The following is a 12460-nucleotide window of genomic DNA, read 5'->3' as shown; positions in this document are numbered from 1 at the left end:
GGGACCAGTCTCGTGCAATGGGGTCTTCAGCGACTAGTCAAGATCAAAGTCAAGCTCAAGATCAAACCTAGCCTCACTCTCAATTTATCCGTTCAGAAGTCTCGGTGGAAAGTGGGATCTACTGCCAAAGCAAGAGGTTGCCATACGATTATGAGCCAGCAGCATTCAATTTACAAGGCTTGCATGCATACATCTTTCTATGTATGTCAAAAGTTTTATCAGAAATGGAAAAGACTCACAACCTTCCTCTCTCTTGTCAAAAAGAACTCAGTGATTCAATGTCTCAAACAATTGTGTATATTTTCGCAACCTGGATTGTTGGGAAATTTACATGGCCGTTTCTCTATTATAATATCCGTTTTAAATGTATAATTTATCTCTTTTTCTCTGTTTTTTTTTTTTGGTTTTTTTTTAAATTTTCTGTTTTATTGGTTCCTTTTCTTAATAAAAAAAAATGGTTTTTTACAGGGTAAAATCTTTTAAAGTAGGGGTGAAGTGGGAAGGGTGAAGGCAAGGGGTTGTTGGTTGTGTGTTTGTTTGTTTGTTTCCTGCGTCGTCAACAGTGTCTTTGAAATTCCTTTTTTTTCTTCATATACTCTCCACAAGCTAATCTCAATTTCTTCCAAACTTCAGCAGTAGTCATTTGGGTTAAGCTGATGCCGTCAATCATCTCCTCCACCACGGAATCAGCTTCATCGGGCGAGTAGTGCTCGTGGCACCATTCTTGAGCAATATCATTAAACACCTCAAACGACTCGACTCCTCCGTCATTCAAGGAGCGATGGAAGTACGGTGGGATCAACTGGAGCAACAAGGCCTGCTGGTTTTTTGATTTCAACAATTGAATCTTGCTCCATAACTCGGGATATAAAAAGACATCAATCGCATACGTCAAGGCCAACGCTTCCAACAACGAGTTGCGTTTATTAGACGAGGCAATCTTGCCTGCAAAATAGTTGAAGTTGCTGAAATATTCATTGACTTTCAGCTCGGGGGGCGCAACCGCTTGTTGCACCACACGCACCAACTCCCTTCTGTCGATGTATTCATCCTTGACGGCAAGCAAGACATATTCCAAGGCCTTGTAGATGACATGACGGCCCATATCTTCGCCGGGGCTTAACTTGAATCGCAAGAATATATTCTGGTATTCCAAGCTGCAAATGGCAAGTTTGTAGTTTTCAAAAGTGAGATTCTCCATGTGCTCGAGTGTTTTGTTGATATCGTTGTATAGTCTGATTTGGTATTTGGTACGATGGCTTTCATCTGGCGTATATAATGCCATAGATATAGGCACCTCGCAAAGCGTTTCTTTACCACTGCAATAACCTTTTAAGCTTAATGAATCGAACAAGTCCTTGGTTAATATTGGGGTCATAGCGGTATTAGTAGTGGTGCATTCACTTGAACGTCGCAGCTGCAGCAGAAGTGATTGGTTTTGTTGTTGTTGTAGTTGTTGTTGCAGCAGCAACAGCTTGTTTTCTTCTTGTTCCTGCAACAATTGAGCATATGCATCCAAATGGCAAATACTCATTTCTTCAAATATACGCGATAACAAATAGGTTTGAGCTTGATTAAAGTTCATACTAGTTTTTTAGTGGTTGAGTAATAGCAGCTCCATGAAGACAAAAGTCCACCCCGATTCCACATTTTGCTTATTTTTCAATCCTTTTATTTGATAAAAACAGTACAACTGCAAAAGAGTAAAATAGTAAAATAGTAAAACAGTAAAATGCCCAAGTAAAAAGCTACAAAAACAAGCATGAAAAAGTCAGGCTGGTAGGGATATCAAACGACAGCCGTATTTGAAAGGTGATTTGAATCTCACTCTGGCATGAGTTCTGGTTCGTCACCTAGGTCACTGTTGCTGCTTGTGAGTGTAGGTGTGGTGATAAGCACAGATCGTATGACTTACATCTGTAATTATGTACATGTGGCCTGCAGTTATGGCCTTTAGTTCCTCCCTCTATCCCGTGAAAAACCACACGCACACACGCAGGCACACACAGACTCACAGGGAGAGACAGACTCCTGGATACAAACCTTTGGCCAAAAGCAACAACGAGCATGAATCACCTGGCTTCTTCCGTACTTGTGTCTTTAGTCTAGTGGGCACCATAGGCAGGTTATCAAAACGTAGATGACCCCCATGAATAAAACGAAGGGGAAGAAGAAAAAGGAAAAGGAAAAGGAACTGTCAAGTGTAGTAAGTACTGCTAAGGTTGAGATCATCAGGTTGCCGTTTTTGCAAGATGAAAGTGGAGTGACATCTGAGATTAAGCGGCTTTCTTTCCTTTTTCTCGTTTCTTTGTTCATTTTGCACGTGACAGAAAAGCCCCCTTGGAAGCTTTTTATTTTTGTAGTTTGTCATAGCTGTTATCAGCCGTGGCTTTTGGCAAGATATCCAAGAATGAATATGGCTTCTGGCCCTATTTTAATCTAACCAGAGAACAATTTTACAACAATGCTGGCAAAATTGATGGCAAGGGTTGTAACCTGTGGCTCCACGTCCTGTCAGTTAACTGTAATATATTTAAGCGACGCTGGAGGAAAAGAGGTGTACTGAGGCGCGGGTGGCAGTCGCGGCAGCAACTACCATAAACGTATATATGTCCCTAGGAGGCAGAGGCGAGTGGGGAACGTGGGTTCAAGATCTCAAAAGATGCATTATCCGATGAGAGAATCCGGCGCATATTCTCATGGCCGTCTATCCCCAATCAATAACGGCAGAGGGATAGCACGTGACCTGATCTTATTTTATTTTCTTTAGAAGCAAGAGGCAAAGTCGCGCGTGTGGATACGGAGACCACGAAAAAAATCGTCACTGCAACACTGCCTCGACTGCAACAACAACAACACCACTAACAAAAATAAATAACCAGAACAGGAGAGCTAAGCCTTCAGCTTTATCTCGCTAAAATACAATTGTCGCCTAAAAGTCTTGCAGGATGATTGCAATAGCAATAGCAAACTTGACTTGGAGTCTAAATCAAGCAAAAGAAAAAAACTGCTTCGAAAACGGTTCTCAACGTATAGTCCCCCCTGCCCCACTTTTTCGGAGGGAGATAACCAGGTTCTTGGAGTCGGATGAGATTCAATCAGCTTTCTGGACCAACCGCCCTTCTAAGACACACCTACGCCTCTTGATAACTTGAACAGACCCTGTCTCTCTCTCTATATACAAAAAGACCCTCATAAACCCCCTCCCCCATTGGCACAGGGTCGCGTCTAGTGTCGTGAAAAAAAAAGCGTCAGACGCCTTCTCCATTTCTAATTATAGTAATTTCCATGTTTCAGGTCTGGCTGACGACCGAGTGACCATCCCACACACGACACACGTACCAGACACGCACCAGACAGCCCACCTGTCTACAGCCCCAAACGTGCAACATTTACGAGATTAGCCCCCCAGCTCGGAATACACCACATAAAACCGTCTTTCCCTCGCTTGTCATATATATATAGAGATAGAGAGATAGACAGATACAGGTACCACCAACAGATCAACCACGGTATCTCACATTTTTAACTAATACTCTTGAGACAGGCCGTTTTCCTTTTTCTTTTTGGCTTTCTTCCTTTTTTTTTTCCCACATTCTCGAAAGATTCAACGGGATCGGATCGATAAATTTTTCAAAAAACTTCCCACGCGTCTCATTTAGCAGCACTTGTCGGACACAACCACTGTGGGTAAGAATCACAGGGCACCATGAGCTATAATAGACGTCCTGGTGATTCCAATAGGCTACACCCTAATAGATACGGCTCCTACCACAACGAACCATCGGACGAGGACTCGTCGATTGATGAGCACGATGTTTCCAACACTCCTTTGACGCAAGGTACCTATAACAACCACCACCACCAAAACGTATCTTCAAACTCGATAAACTTCCAACACCCGGAACCGATATATCGCCATAATCAATCGTCGACTTCCCTAGGTGACGATTATTACAACCAGCCAATTTTCAATACAAGCACAAGCCATTTGGCGCCGCCAACACTACCACCACCGAGTAATGATCCCAATCACGATCCATTCAATGATTACGAAATGCAATACCAAGGCTACCAAGGTGGCAGTGCTCAGAACTACAATCAAGCATTTGTTCCCCACGTGTATGACGAAGAAGATCCAGAGGAGAAAGAGTTTGATCAACGAATTCAATATAACCAATTTGAAGGTGATCATTATGATTTAGCCACTGCTAGTTATGTCGATGACGATGCCCAACCTGAATTTGTTCCCGTTGAAGATACCATTGAAGAAGGAGAAGAGGAAGAGGAAGAAGGACAAGATGGACAAGGTCCGTTTGGTAATCGATTGCAGTTTCAAGAACCACCACTACAAGAAGAAGTTCGGTCTAAAAAACCAATTAGAGCTAGTGGTATCAATGGCCATTTGGTGTTAGATTGTCCAGTTGCTGGTGAGTTGCTAAGCAAATTCCCCGATTACAAAGAAGGCGAAAAAGACGGCGGGTTGAGTCGAGAATTTGCATTTATGAGATACACTGCGGTTACTTGTGGTCCTTCAAACTTTTATCGTGACGCTTACATCTTGAGACCGGTCCATTACCCAATCCCGAGACAAACCGAGTTGATGATTGTGATCACCATGTACAACGAAGATGACATCTTGTTGGGCAGAACTTTAAAAGGTGTCTTTAAAAATATAAAGTATTTGGAATCGAAAAACAGATCTAGTGTATGGGGTAAAGATTCGTGGAAGAAAATCGTCGTTTGCATTGTAAGCGATGGCCGAACCAAAATCAACGAAAGAGCTCAAGCTTTACTTGCTGGATTGGGGGTTTACCAAGAAGGGTTGGCCAAGAGCAGAGTCGATGACAAAAAAGTGCAGGCGCACATGTATGAATACACCACCAGAGTCGGTATAAGTTCAGTTTCAAACGACATTGTTAAACTCACAACGGAAAAGATTGTCCCCGTGCAAATGTTGTTTTGCTTAAAAGAAACCAATGCCAAAAAGATCAACTCCCACCGGTGGTGTTTCCAAGCAATCGGACAAGTGTTGGATCCAAAAATTGTCATCTTGTTGGATTGCGGCACTCAGCCCTCGGGTAAATCGCTTTACAAGCTTTGGAAAGAATTTGACCGCGACCACAGAGTTGCCGGTGCTTGTGGTGAAATCACCGCAGCGCTTAAAAAGAGACAAATGATTACCAACCCACTTGTGTATGGACAGAATTTCGAATACAAAATTTCAAACATTTTGGATAAGCCGACTGAATCTTCGTTTGGATTTATCTCAGTTTTACCCGGTGCCTTTTCCGCTTATAGGAATGTCGCTTTACAAAATGACATCAATGGTAAAGGTCCATTGGAGAAATATTTCAAAGGTGAGTTTCTTCACTCGTCAGGCACTTTGGACCCCCAGGATGACGAATACGAGATGAAACGTGCCATGTTGAAGGAAGAAGCTGGTATCTTCACTTCCAACATGTACTTGGCCGAAGATCGTATCTTGTGTTTCGAGCTTGTGGCTAAACGCGGATGCAACTGGCTTCTAAGGTACTGCAAATCAGCATCTGCAGAAACCGATGTTCCAGAAGGGTTAGCCGAATTCATTTTACAAAGAAGAAGATGGCTAAATGGGTCCTTTTTTGCAGCCATCTATGCCTTGGCCCATTTTGCCAAAATTTGGAGCAGCTCACACTCATTTGGCAGAAAAATCTTTTTCCAAATTGAATTCTTTTACCAATTCATCGGCTTGATTGTTTCGTGGTTTTCCATTGGCTCATATTTTCTTGTTTTCCGAATCTTGACCACATCGCTCACTGCGCCCGAGCTCAATTTTTCACCAGGAAATGTTCTCAGTGTGATTTTCCTATGGCTTTACCTTGCTTCGATCGTCACCACGTTTGTCTTGTCGTTTGGTAACAAGCCAAAAGGTACCGAGCGCTTCTACATTGTCATTGTGGTTTTCTTTGCCATTCTCATGGCTTACATGATTTTCGCGGCAATTTTCCTTGCTGTTCACTCGATCCAAGCGATCCACCAATCAGGTAATTTTACCGTGACCTTGTTTTTTGAAAATGCCCAATTCAGAGATCTCATTGTTGCCACAGCATCCACCTATGCCTTGTATTTCGTTGCCAGTTTCCTTTATTTTGAGCCATGGCACATGTTCACCTCGTTTGCCCAGTACATTTTGTTGTCGCCGAGTTACATCAACGTGCTCAACATTTACGCATTTTGTAACATTGACGACGTGTCATGGGGTACCAAAGGTGATGTCGGTGGCAAGTCTCTTGGCGAGGCGAAATTGCGCGAAGATGGTACGTTTGACGTTAGTGTGCCGATCCTCAAGGAAGAAATCAATCAATCCTATCTCAATCAGCTTGAAAAAATCCGGGATCCAGCTCCACCGCCTGAAAAAGTGCTTGTGAAAAACGCCGAGGACTATTATGCATTCATTAGATCCATGACTGTTTTAATCTGGATGTTTTCAAACTTTATCATCATTGCCTTGGTCTTGGAGACGGGCGGGTTCAACCAGTTTAACCCTGAAGGGGAAACTACTACACTCAGAAGCAACAGAAGCGAGATTTTCTTAACTGTAATACTTTGGACAGTAGCGTTTATGGCCTTGTTCCGGTTCCTTGGCTGCATTTACTATTTGCTCAGTAGAATGGGAAGACGGATGAGAGGCAGCGAACACGCAACCAAATCTTAGTCAGTCAGTAGAAGATGTTTCTTTTTTTTTTTTATTTTTAGAAAAAGATATTTAATATTATGCGTTTTATGAGGTAAGCTCAGGATTGTTTTGGATATCAATTCAAACATGAGATAAAGGTGACTCATTGGCACCTGTTGTAGCTGTACATTAACTTCTGATAAGCACCCTGTCCCAGTCCGCGGACCCCCCCCCTCCCCGGATCGCGCTCGATGCGAATAAAAATTGAATGTAATGTACCAAAGCATGAAAATGGTACCTACCTACGCACGTGATACACATTAGTGGTGATCGAAGTGTCTCCACCACCCGCCAAATCGCGTAATATAAATCCCGACTAACATCGCACGGACCTTCCAGCACCCAATTAGTACACCACCACCACCAACGAAGTAGATGACTCAATTTTCAACAAACTCAATCCACGGAGGCGACCACCTCAAGACCCACCTGGATGTGATTACACCAATCCACATCACTACAACATACAGCTACTCTAGCAACCCCGACGAGCTCGTGCCGGGAGGACTAACCGACCCCAAAACGCTCATTTATTCGCGAGAAAACCACCCCAACGCAGCGCAAATCGAAGCGATAGTCGAGTCGTTGGTCGGATACCCCACCGTTGTCTACAACTCGGGCCTATCTGCCTTCAACGCCTTGATGACGCACGTCAACCCCAAGACTTTAGCCATTGGCGACGGGTACCATGGGTGTCAAGGCATAGCAGATATATGGAAGCGTAATTTTGGCTTGAAGCAAATCCACATTCTAAGCGATGATGAGAAAGAGTGGCAAGGTGTTAAGGAGGGCGATTTGGTGCATTTAGAAACGCCGTTGAACCCCTATGGTACATACTACGATATCACGGAATTTGCCCAAAAGGCGCATGCCAGAGGCGCCGTGTTGAGCGTGGATGCCACGTTTGCACCGCCGCCATTACTCGACCCTTTCCAATTTGGCGCTGATATCGTGATGCATTCAGCTACAAAGTTCTTTGGCGGTCATTCTGATTTGTTAGCTGGTTTGTTAATCGTCAAGACGCCCGAAATCAAGAACAAGTTATTGTTGGATCGGTTGGTCTTGGGTTCCAATATTGCCAATTTGGAAAGCGCGTTGCTTGTGCGTAGCTTACGGACTTTTGAATTGCGCGTGGCTAGACAAGCGAAATCTGCTGCTACTATAGTTGCCTTTCTTTCTCGGCACCAAGATGCGTTTCCCGTGTTGGAACGCATCCATCATGGATCACTCCAAGATGACGAGTTTATCAAGGCCCAATACCCCAACGGCCACACTCCGGTTTTCTCAATCGAACTCACGAGCGCCGACAAAGCTAAGCTGCTTCCTTCGAAATTGAGATTATTCCATCATGCCACGAGTTTAGGGGGCGCGGAAAGCTTGATTGAATGGAGAGCCATGAGTGATGATCACATCAGCAAGAAATTGTTGAGGATAAGTGTTGGATTGGAGGACCCGAGAGATTTACTTGAAGACTTGGTCACGGGGTTGAGCCAAAACAGTGACATTGCCGATTTGACGCTGGAGATTCACAAATTGAGCGTTTAGATTTTTTTTTATTCTGTTATAAAGTGTGGACTCTTTGCTGTTTGTTTTTAAAAACTTTGATTCTGTTTGTTACAACGTGTATGATGTAGGGAATGAGTCATGACCTCCTTCGAGTGTAACTCATGTGGTGCCGACACCTCGTGCTCATTGCGTGCTCTCGTGGTGCTCTCTTTCTCCCTCTAACTCCCTCTCTCTCCCGATATCGTGCAGAGTTCAGCTCGTCACTAAATCCGTGTTTTAAATCCGACATTTTTATACCCGCGTTTGCATACTCGCAGCCCACCTCTCTCGTCATCACCCCTGGCCAAGCACCACATCTCTTCCAACGTGGTTCCGGTGCTTTAATCTGCCATGACCCCGATCAAGATCACGGTTTTTTTTTTTTGTTCTTATTGTGTGGAGCAAGGGTTTGAGGTATGGCGAGCCGTGGCTAGCCGTGCGATCGGTTGATCCAGGCTTCTGCTTTTGCTTTTTTTTTAGGAGCAAAGTGGGCTGTGGTATGCATGGGAACTAACCGCTGTGCTGCGTCAATCTGGGGGGCATGGCCGTGTCTCTGGCAGGAGAGAAAGGGAAAACCCGTGATCGTTTTCTCTCGTTTCTTCGTATCTCGAGCGCCTTTGTTTGAAGACAATATCGGTTATGGTCACCGAGGACTGGCAAAGAGCAGTTGTCGTGATTATTTCGGTTTTGACGACAGCTGTAAATGTAGTCAAACGGGCTCTCAATCACCTCCTCCCTCCATTGCGTCACTGTCTAAATTGCATAGTCCTTTTCGGATACTGCCTCTTTTTTTTAATACATTGTACATCCCATATCGTGTCATGAAGATGATCTCTGGATGATGATGATGATGATGCCAACCGGCACGTTACACACAACGTGTCTATCTCCGTGTTTTCTCCATCGAGAATCCTTTTGGTTGTTTGGCAGGCTGGTTTGTAGGCTGATTGGTGACGAGTGACGAGAGCTTGACATTTAGAGTTTGTCAGAGACACACAAGAAAATGCGGAGAAAGACGGCTGAGACAAATTTCTTAGAAGCAAAACACACCAATATAAATACCAAGCATAATCCCCCCCCCCCTTCCTTCTACAATAACCTCATTCCATTCATCTCCCTCACCAAGCTCGTGCTCAAGTTTTCTTCCTTTTTTGCTGCAAACAATGTCACATTTAGATCAACAATCAACTGGCTCGTTTGACCCAGACTCATATAAGCGTGCAAATACTATCAATCAAGAACCAACAGTCAAGCCGGAAATGGTTGTGAAAAACTTTGCCAAGACCTATGAGACTCCCAGGCCCGGTGGCTATCAGAGCTTTATTGCTAACTTGGGCTCAATTTTCGGCTCGTGCGGTATGTTTTGTTTTCTTTGTGAAAACCCATACAAGGAGGTTGACCAAGGTGAAGTTGGTCTAGTGCAAACTTTTGGTAGGTTGTCGAGAACTGTTGAGCCCGGCTTGAGCTATGTTAATACCTGGTCTGAGAAGTTGACTAGAGTCAGCGTCAAGATCAACATCCGCGAGATCCCGGCTCAGAAATGTTTGACCAGAGACAATGTTAGTGTTGTGGTGACCTCGGTGGTTTATTATAACATTATCGATCCAATGAAGGCAGTTTTTTCGATCCTGAACATCCATGACGCCATCATTGAAAGAACTCAAACTACGTTGAGAGATGTTATTGGTGGCAGGATTTTGCAGGATGTCGTTGAAAAAAGAGAAGAAATTGCCGAGTCAATCGAACACATTATTGCCAAGACTGCCTTTGATTGGGGGGTCAATATCGAATCGATCTTGATCAAAGACTTGACTTTGCCGGACAAAGTCCAAGCGTCATTGTCGATGGCAGCAGAAGCAAAACGTATTGGTGAAGGTAAAATCATCAATGCCAAAGCCGAAGTTGAAAGTGCCAAGTTGATGAGAAAAGCTGCCGATATTTTGGCTTCGAAACCAGCCATGCAAATCAGATATTTGGACGCTTTGCAAAACATGGCTAAATCCCCAGGAACCAGGGTCATATTTATGCCTTCGGCTCAGGAAGTCGAAAGAATGGCCACTGCTAACATAGGCGACACTTATCTCGATAAGGGCAAAGGCAAACCACAAGATTTTGAAGAAGATGCTGAATGGGCCGCCGAGGAACGCAGATACACTCCCCAGCATGTTGGTATAAACAACAACAAGCACATTGCTGATACTGTGGCTTTGCAGGAAGCCTTGCAACACTAGTGGTGGATGTATCTGACAAACTCTCTTTCTTTGGTACTAGGTGTGACAATTTTGGCACTTTTCATCGTTTTATTTCGGGTACAAGCTAAGATTGCTGTGTCTCCTAAATCTATAACTTACTTGAGATTAATTGACTTATTTTTACGTTTACGACCTTGACGTTGTGTTTTTAAAGTGCTTTTCGAGATTCTAAACCTCCTGACCTCTTTGAACAAACAGTCTCATCCTCCCCCCCGGTCGTCATAAAGGCTTTTCCTCAGCTCTGCGCCTGTCCTCTCGTCTTTCCCTTTGAACTCTTTGCCATGTCGCGCCCCCTTCCCCCCACCCCCTTTCTCTCGTGGAAAGTGAGAGCTCTCCTGGCCGGAATCAACAGAACGGAAAAAAAAAAAGAAAAAAAAAAAATTAAAATTAAAATGTTCGCTCTTAATCGTAGAAATAGCAGCTATCACCAACCAGCCAACCAACTAACCAGTCAACCAACGATCCAAGCAAACAACCAATCTAACGGCCCAAGTAGATCAGTCGCGTCTTCCAGCCTACAGCCCCTGGCCCTAGCACGTGTTCCTGCAACACACATAGCAACTGGTATGAATGGGTATAATCTAAATCAACAAGATGGAGGCGCTGCTAACGCAAATTACACACACCGGCAACCCCAGCCTCAACCTCAACCACGACTAAACTTCAACAATATCAAGCATTTATATCCGGATCATCAACAGAATAGAATCCACAGCGACAACAATAGCTATGAAAACATCCCGCAAGTTGTTAATCTCCGACCTAGCATGAAGGTTGACTCCTTTTTCAGTGATGGAGATGATGTTGAGGATGATAATGATGAACGTATACCATTGAGTCTTACTGCGCAGGAATTGACTTTGCAAGAGTCCAAAACTTATATGAGATGGTATAGCGATATACTTGCGCGCACAAATAATAGAACAATCTCCATCAACGACGTGTTTCAATTTCTCGTCAATTTCAAGATCTTGGAGGAGAGAAAGGGGAAAGTTTGTCAGATTTTCAACAGAATCAGCCTGAGCATTAACATTGGTGAGTTCTTTGCATTGTTGAGAGTGATCAGTCATACTTTGTTAGGACAGGAGCCTACTAGAAAATTGATCAAAGTGGTTGCTCCCGTGCCTACACCGCCTTCCATTTTGTCGAAAAAGAGACAAAATGAAGAACAAGAGGAAGAAGAGGAAGGAAATTTCAATAAATCTGGGCAAGACGACGAAGAACAAGCACAACCAATGGCTCCACTTGATATTGATAGCTTTACCCAGTTCTTGCTTACGGGAGAAAGGCCCGATTTAAGCACCAACAAGAGAAGAAAGAGTAAAAAAGTGAAATTTTCAGACCAAATTGACATCCACGACTCAAGCACTTTAGTAACACCTAGTCCCATGGCGTCTCCACAACCGCAATCCGATCAAATTGATTATTCGCTTCCCATGGACCAACTTTTAGAGAGAATGAAGAGTCAACAGCAAACTTATCAGCCGAACGATGAAGAGGAAAGACAAGTGCTTAATGAAATAGAATCGCAGCATCGTTTCCACAACTTGCACAACGTGGACACTGCTTCAGTCGGTGGCAAACCCGTGCCCTCTTCAAGCAACAACGACAACTTATTCTTAAAGCCAAACATGACGGGGCCAGCGCAAATGTCGAGAATGTTCAATAGCATGGGCAACATGAATATAACCCCAGAACCCGAACCACAAGAAGAAATGAAAGCGTTACGGCCAAACGTGACTGGACCAGCAGACATGGCACGAATGTTTGCCCCTGCACCACAGCAACAGCAACAACAACAACAACAACAACAACAACAACAACAACAACAACAGCAGCAACAACCACAACCACAAGAGCTTCCCAAGATATCGCTTCTGGCATTTTCATCGCAAATGACGGGCCAGACATTGGAAAATACAATCCAAAACCAAAGACCACCTGT

The 12460-nt window shown here is 43.9% G+C and overlaps 5 protein-coding genes across 5 annotated transcripts in view; 4 read left to right on the top strand and 1 right to left on the bottom strand. All coding sequences in view use genetic code 12, as the record gives it.

The window, feature by feature from the left end:
• Positions 1-556: 556 nt before the first annotated feature.
• On the bottom strand, positions 557-1378 carry LODBEIA_P18850 (uncharacterized protein; the record flags this gene model as incomplete). The annotated part of the gene is made up of 1 exon (XM_066971822.1): positions 557-1378. One exon carries the CDS (start codon positions 1376-1378, stop codon positions 557-559), a length of 822 nt encoding a protein of 273 aa, XP_066828823.1.
• Positions 1379-3709: 2331 nt separating this feature from the next.
• Positions 3710-6697, top strand: LODBEIA_P18840 (chitin synthase I; the record flags this gene model as incomplete). Its single annotated transcript, XM_066971821.1, has 1 exon — positions 3710-6697. One exon carries the CDS (start codon positions 3710-3712, stop codon positions 6695-6697), a length of 2988 nt encoding a protein of 995 aa, XP_066828822.1.
• Positions 6698-7093: 396 nt separating this feature from the next.
• On the top strand, positions 7094-8263 carry LODBEIA_P18830 (uncharacterized protein; the record flags this gene model as incomplete). Its single annotated transcript, XM_066971820.1, has 1 exon — positions 7094-8263. The coding sequence occupies one exon, from the start codon at positions 7094-7096 to the stop codon at positions 8261-8263; it is 1170 nt and encodes a 389-aa protein (XP_066828821.1).
• A 1163-nt stretch (positions 8264-9426) lies between these two features.
• On the top strand, positions 9427-10494 carry LODBEIA_P18820 (uncharacterized protein; the record flags this gene model as incomplete). Its single annotated transcript, XM_066971819.1, has 1 exon — positions 9427-10494. The coding sequence occupies one exon, from the start codon at positions 9427-9429 to the stop codon at positions 10492-10494; it is 1068 nt and encodes a 355-aa protein (XP_066828820.1).
• A 587-nt stretch (positions 10495-11081) lies between these two features.
• The window catches only part of LODBEIA_P18810 (uncharacterized protein), a gene marked incomplete at both ends in the record, with an annotated part of 1647 nt that continues 268 nt past the window's right edge, over positions 11082-12460 (top strand). Inside the window, one exon of the mRNA XM_066971818.1 lies at positions 11082-12460. This exon is cut by the window's right edge and continues 268 nt beyond it. Coding sequence (XP_066828819.1) covers positions 11082-12460 — 1379 coding nt within the window.

The sequence above is a fragment of the Lodderomyces beijingensis genome (genome assembly GCF_963989305.1).
Source record: "Lodderomyces beijingensis strain CBS 14171 genome assembly, chromosome: 2".
Lineage (NCBI taxonomy): Eukaryota > Fungi > Ascomycota > Pichiomycetes > Serinales > Debaryomycetaceae > Lodderomyces > Lodderomyces beijingensis.
The sequence above is the reverse complement of the archived record's forward strand: the minus strand, read 5'-3'. Positions and strand labels throughout refer to the sequence as shown.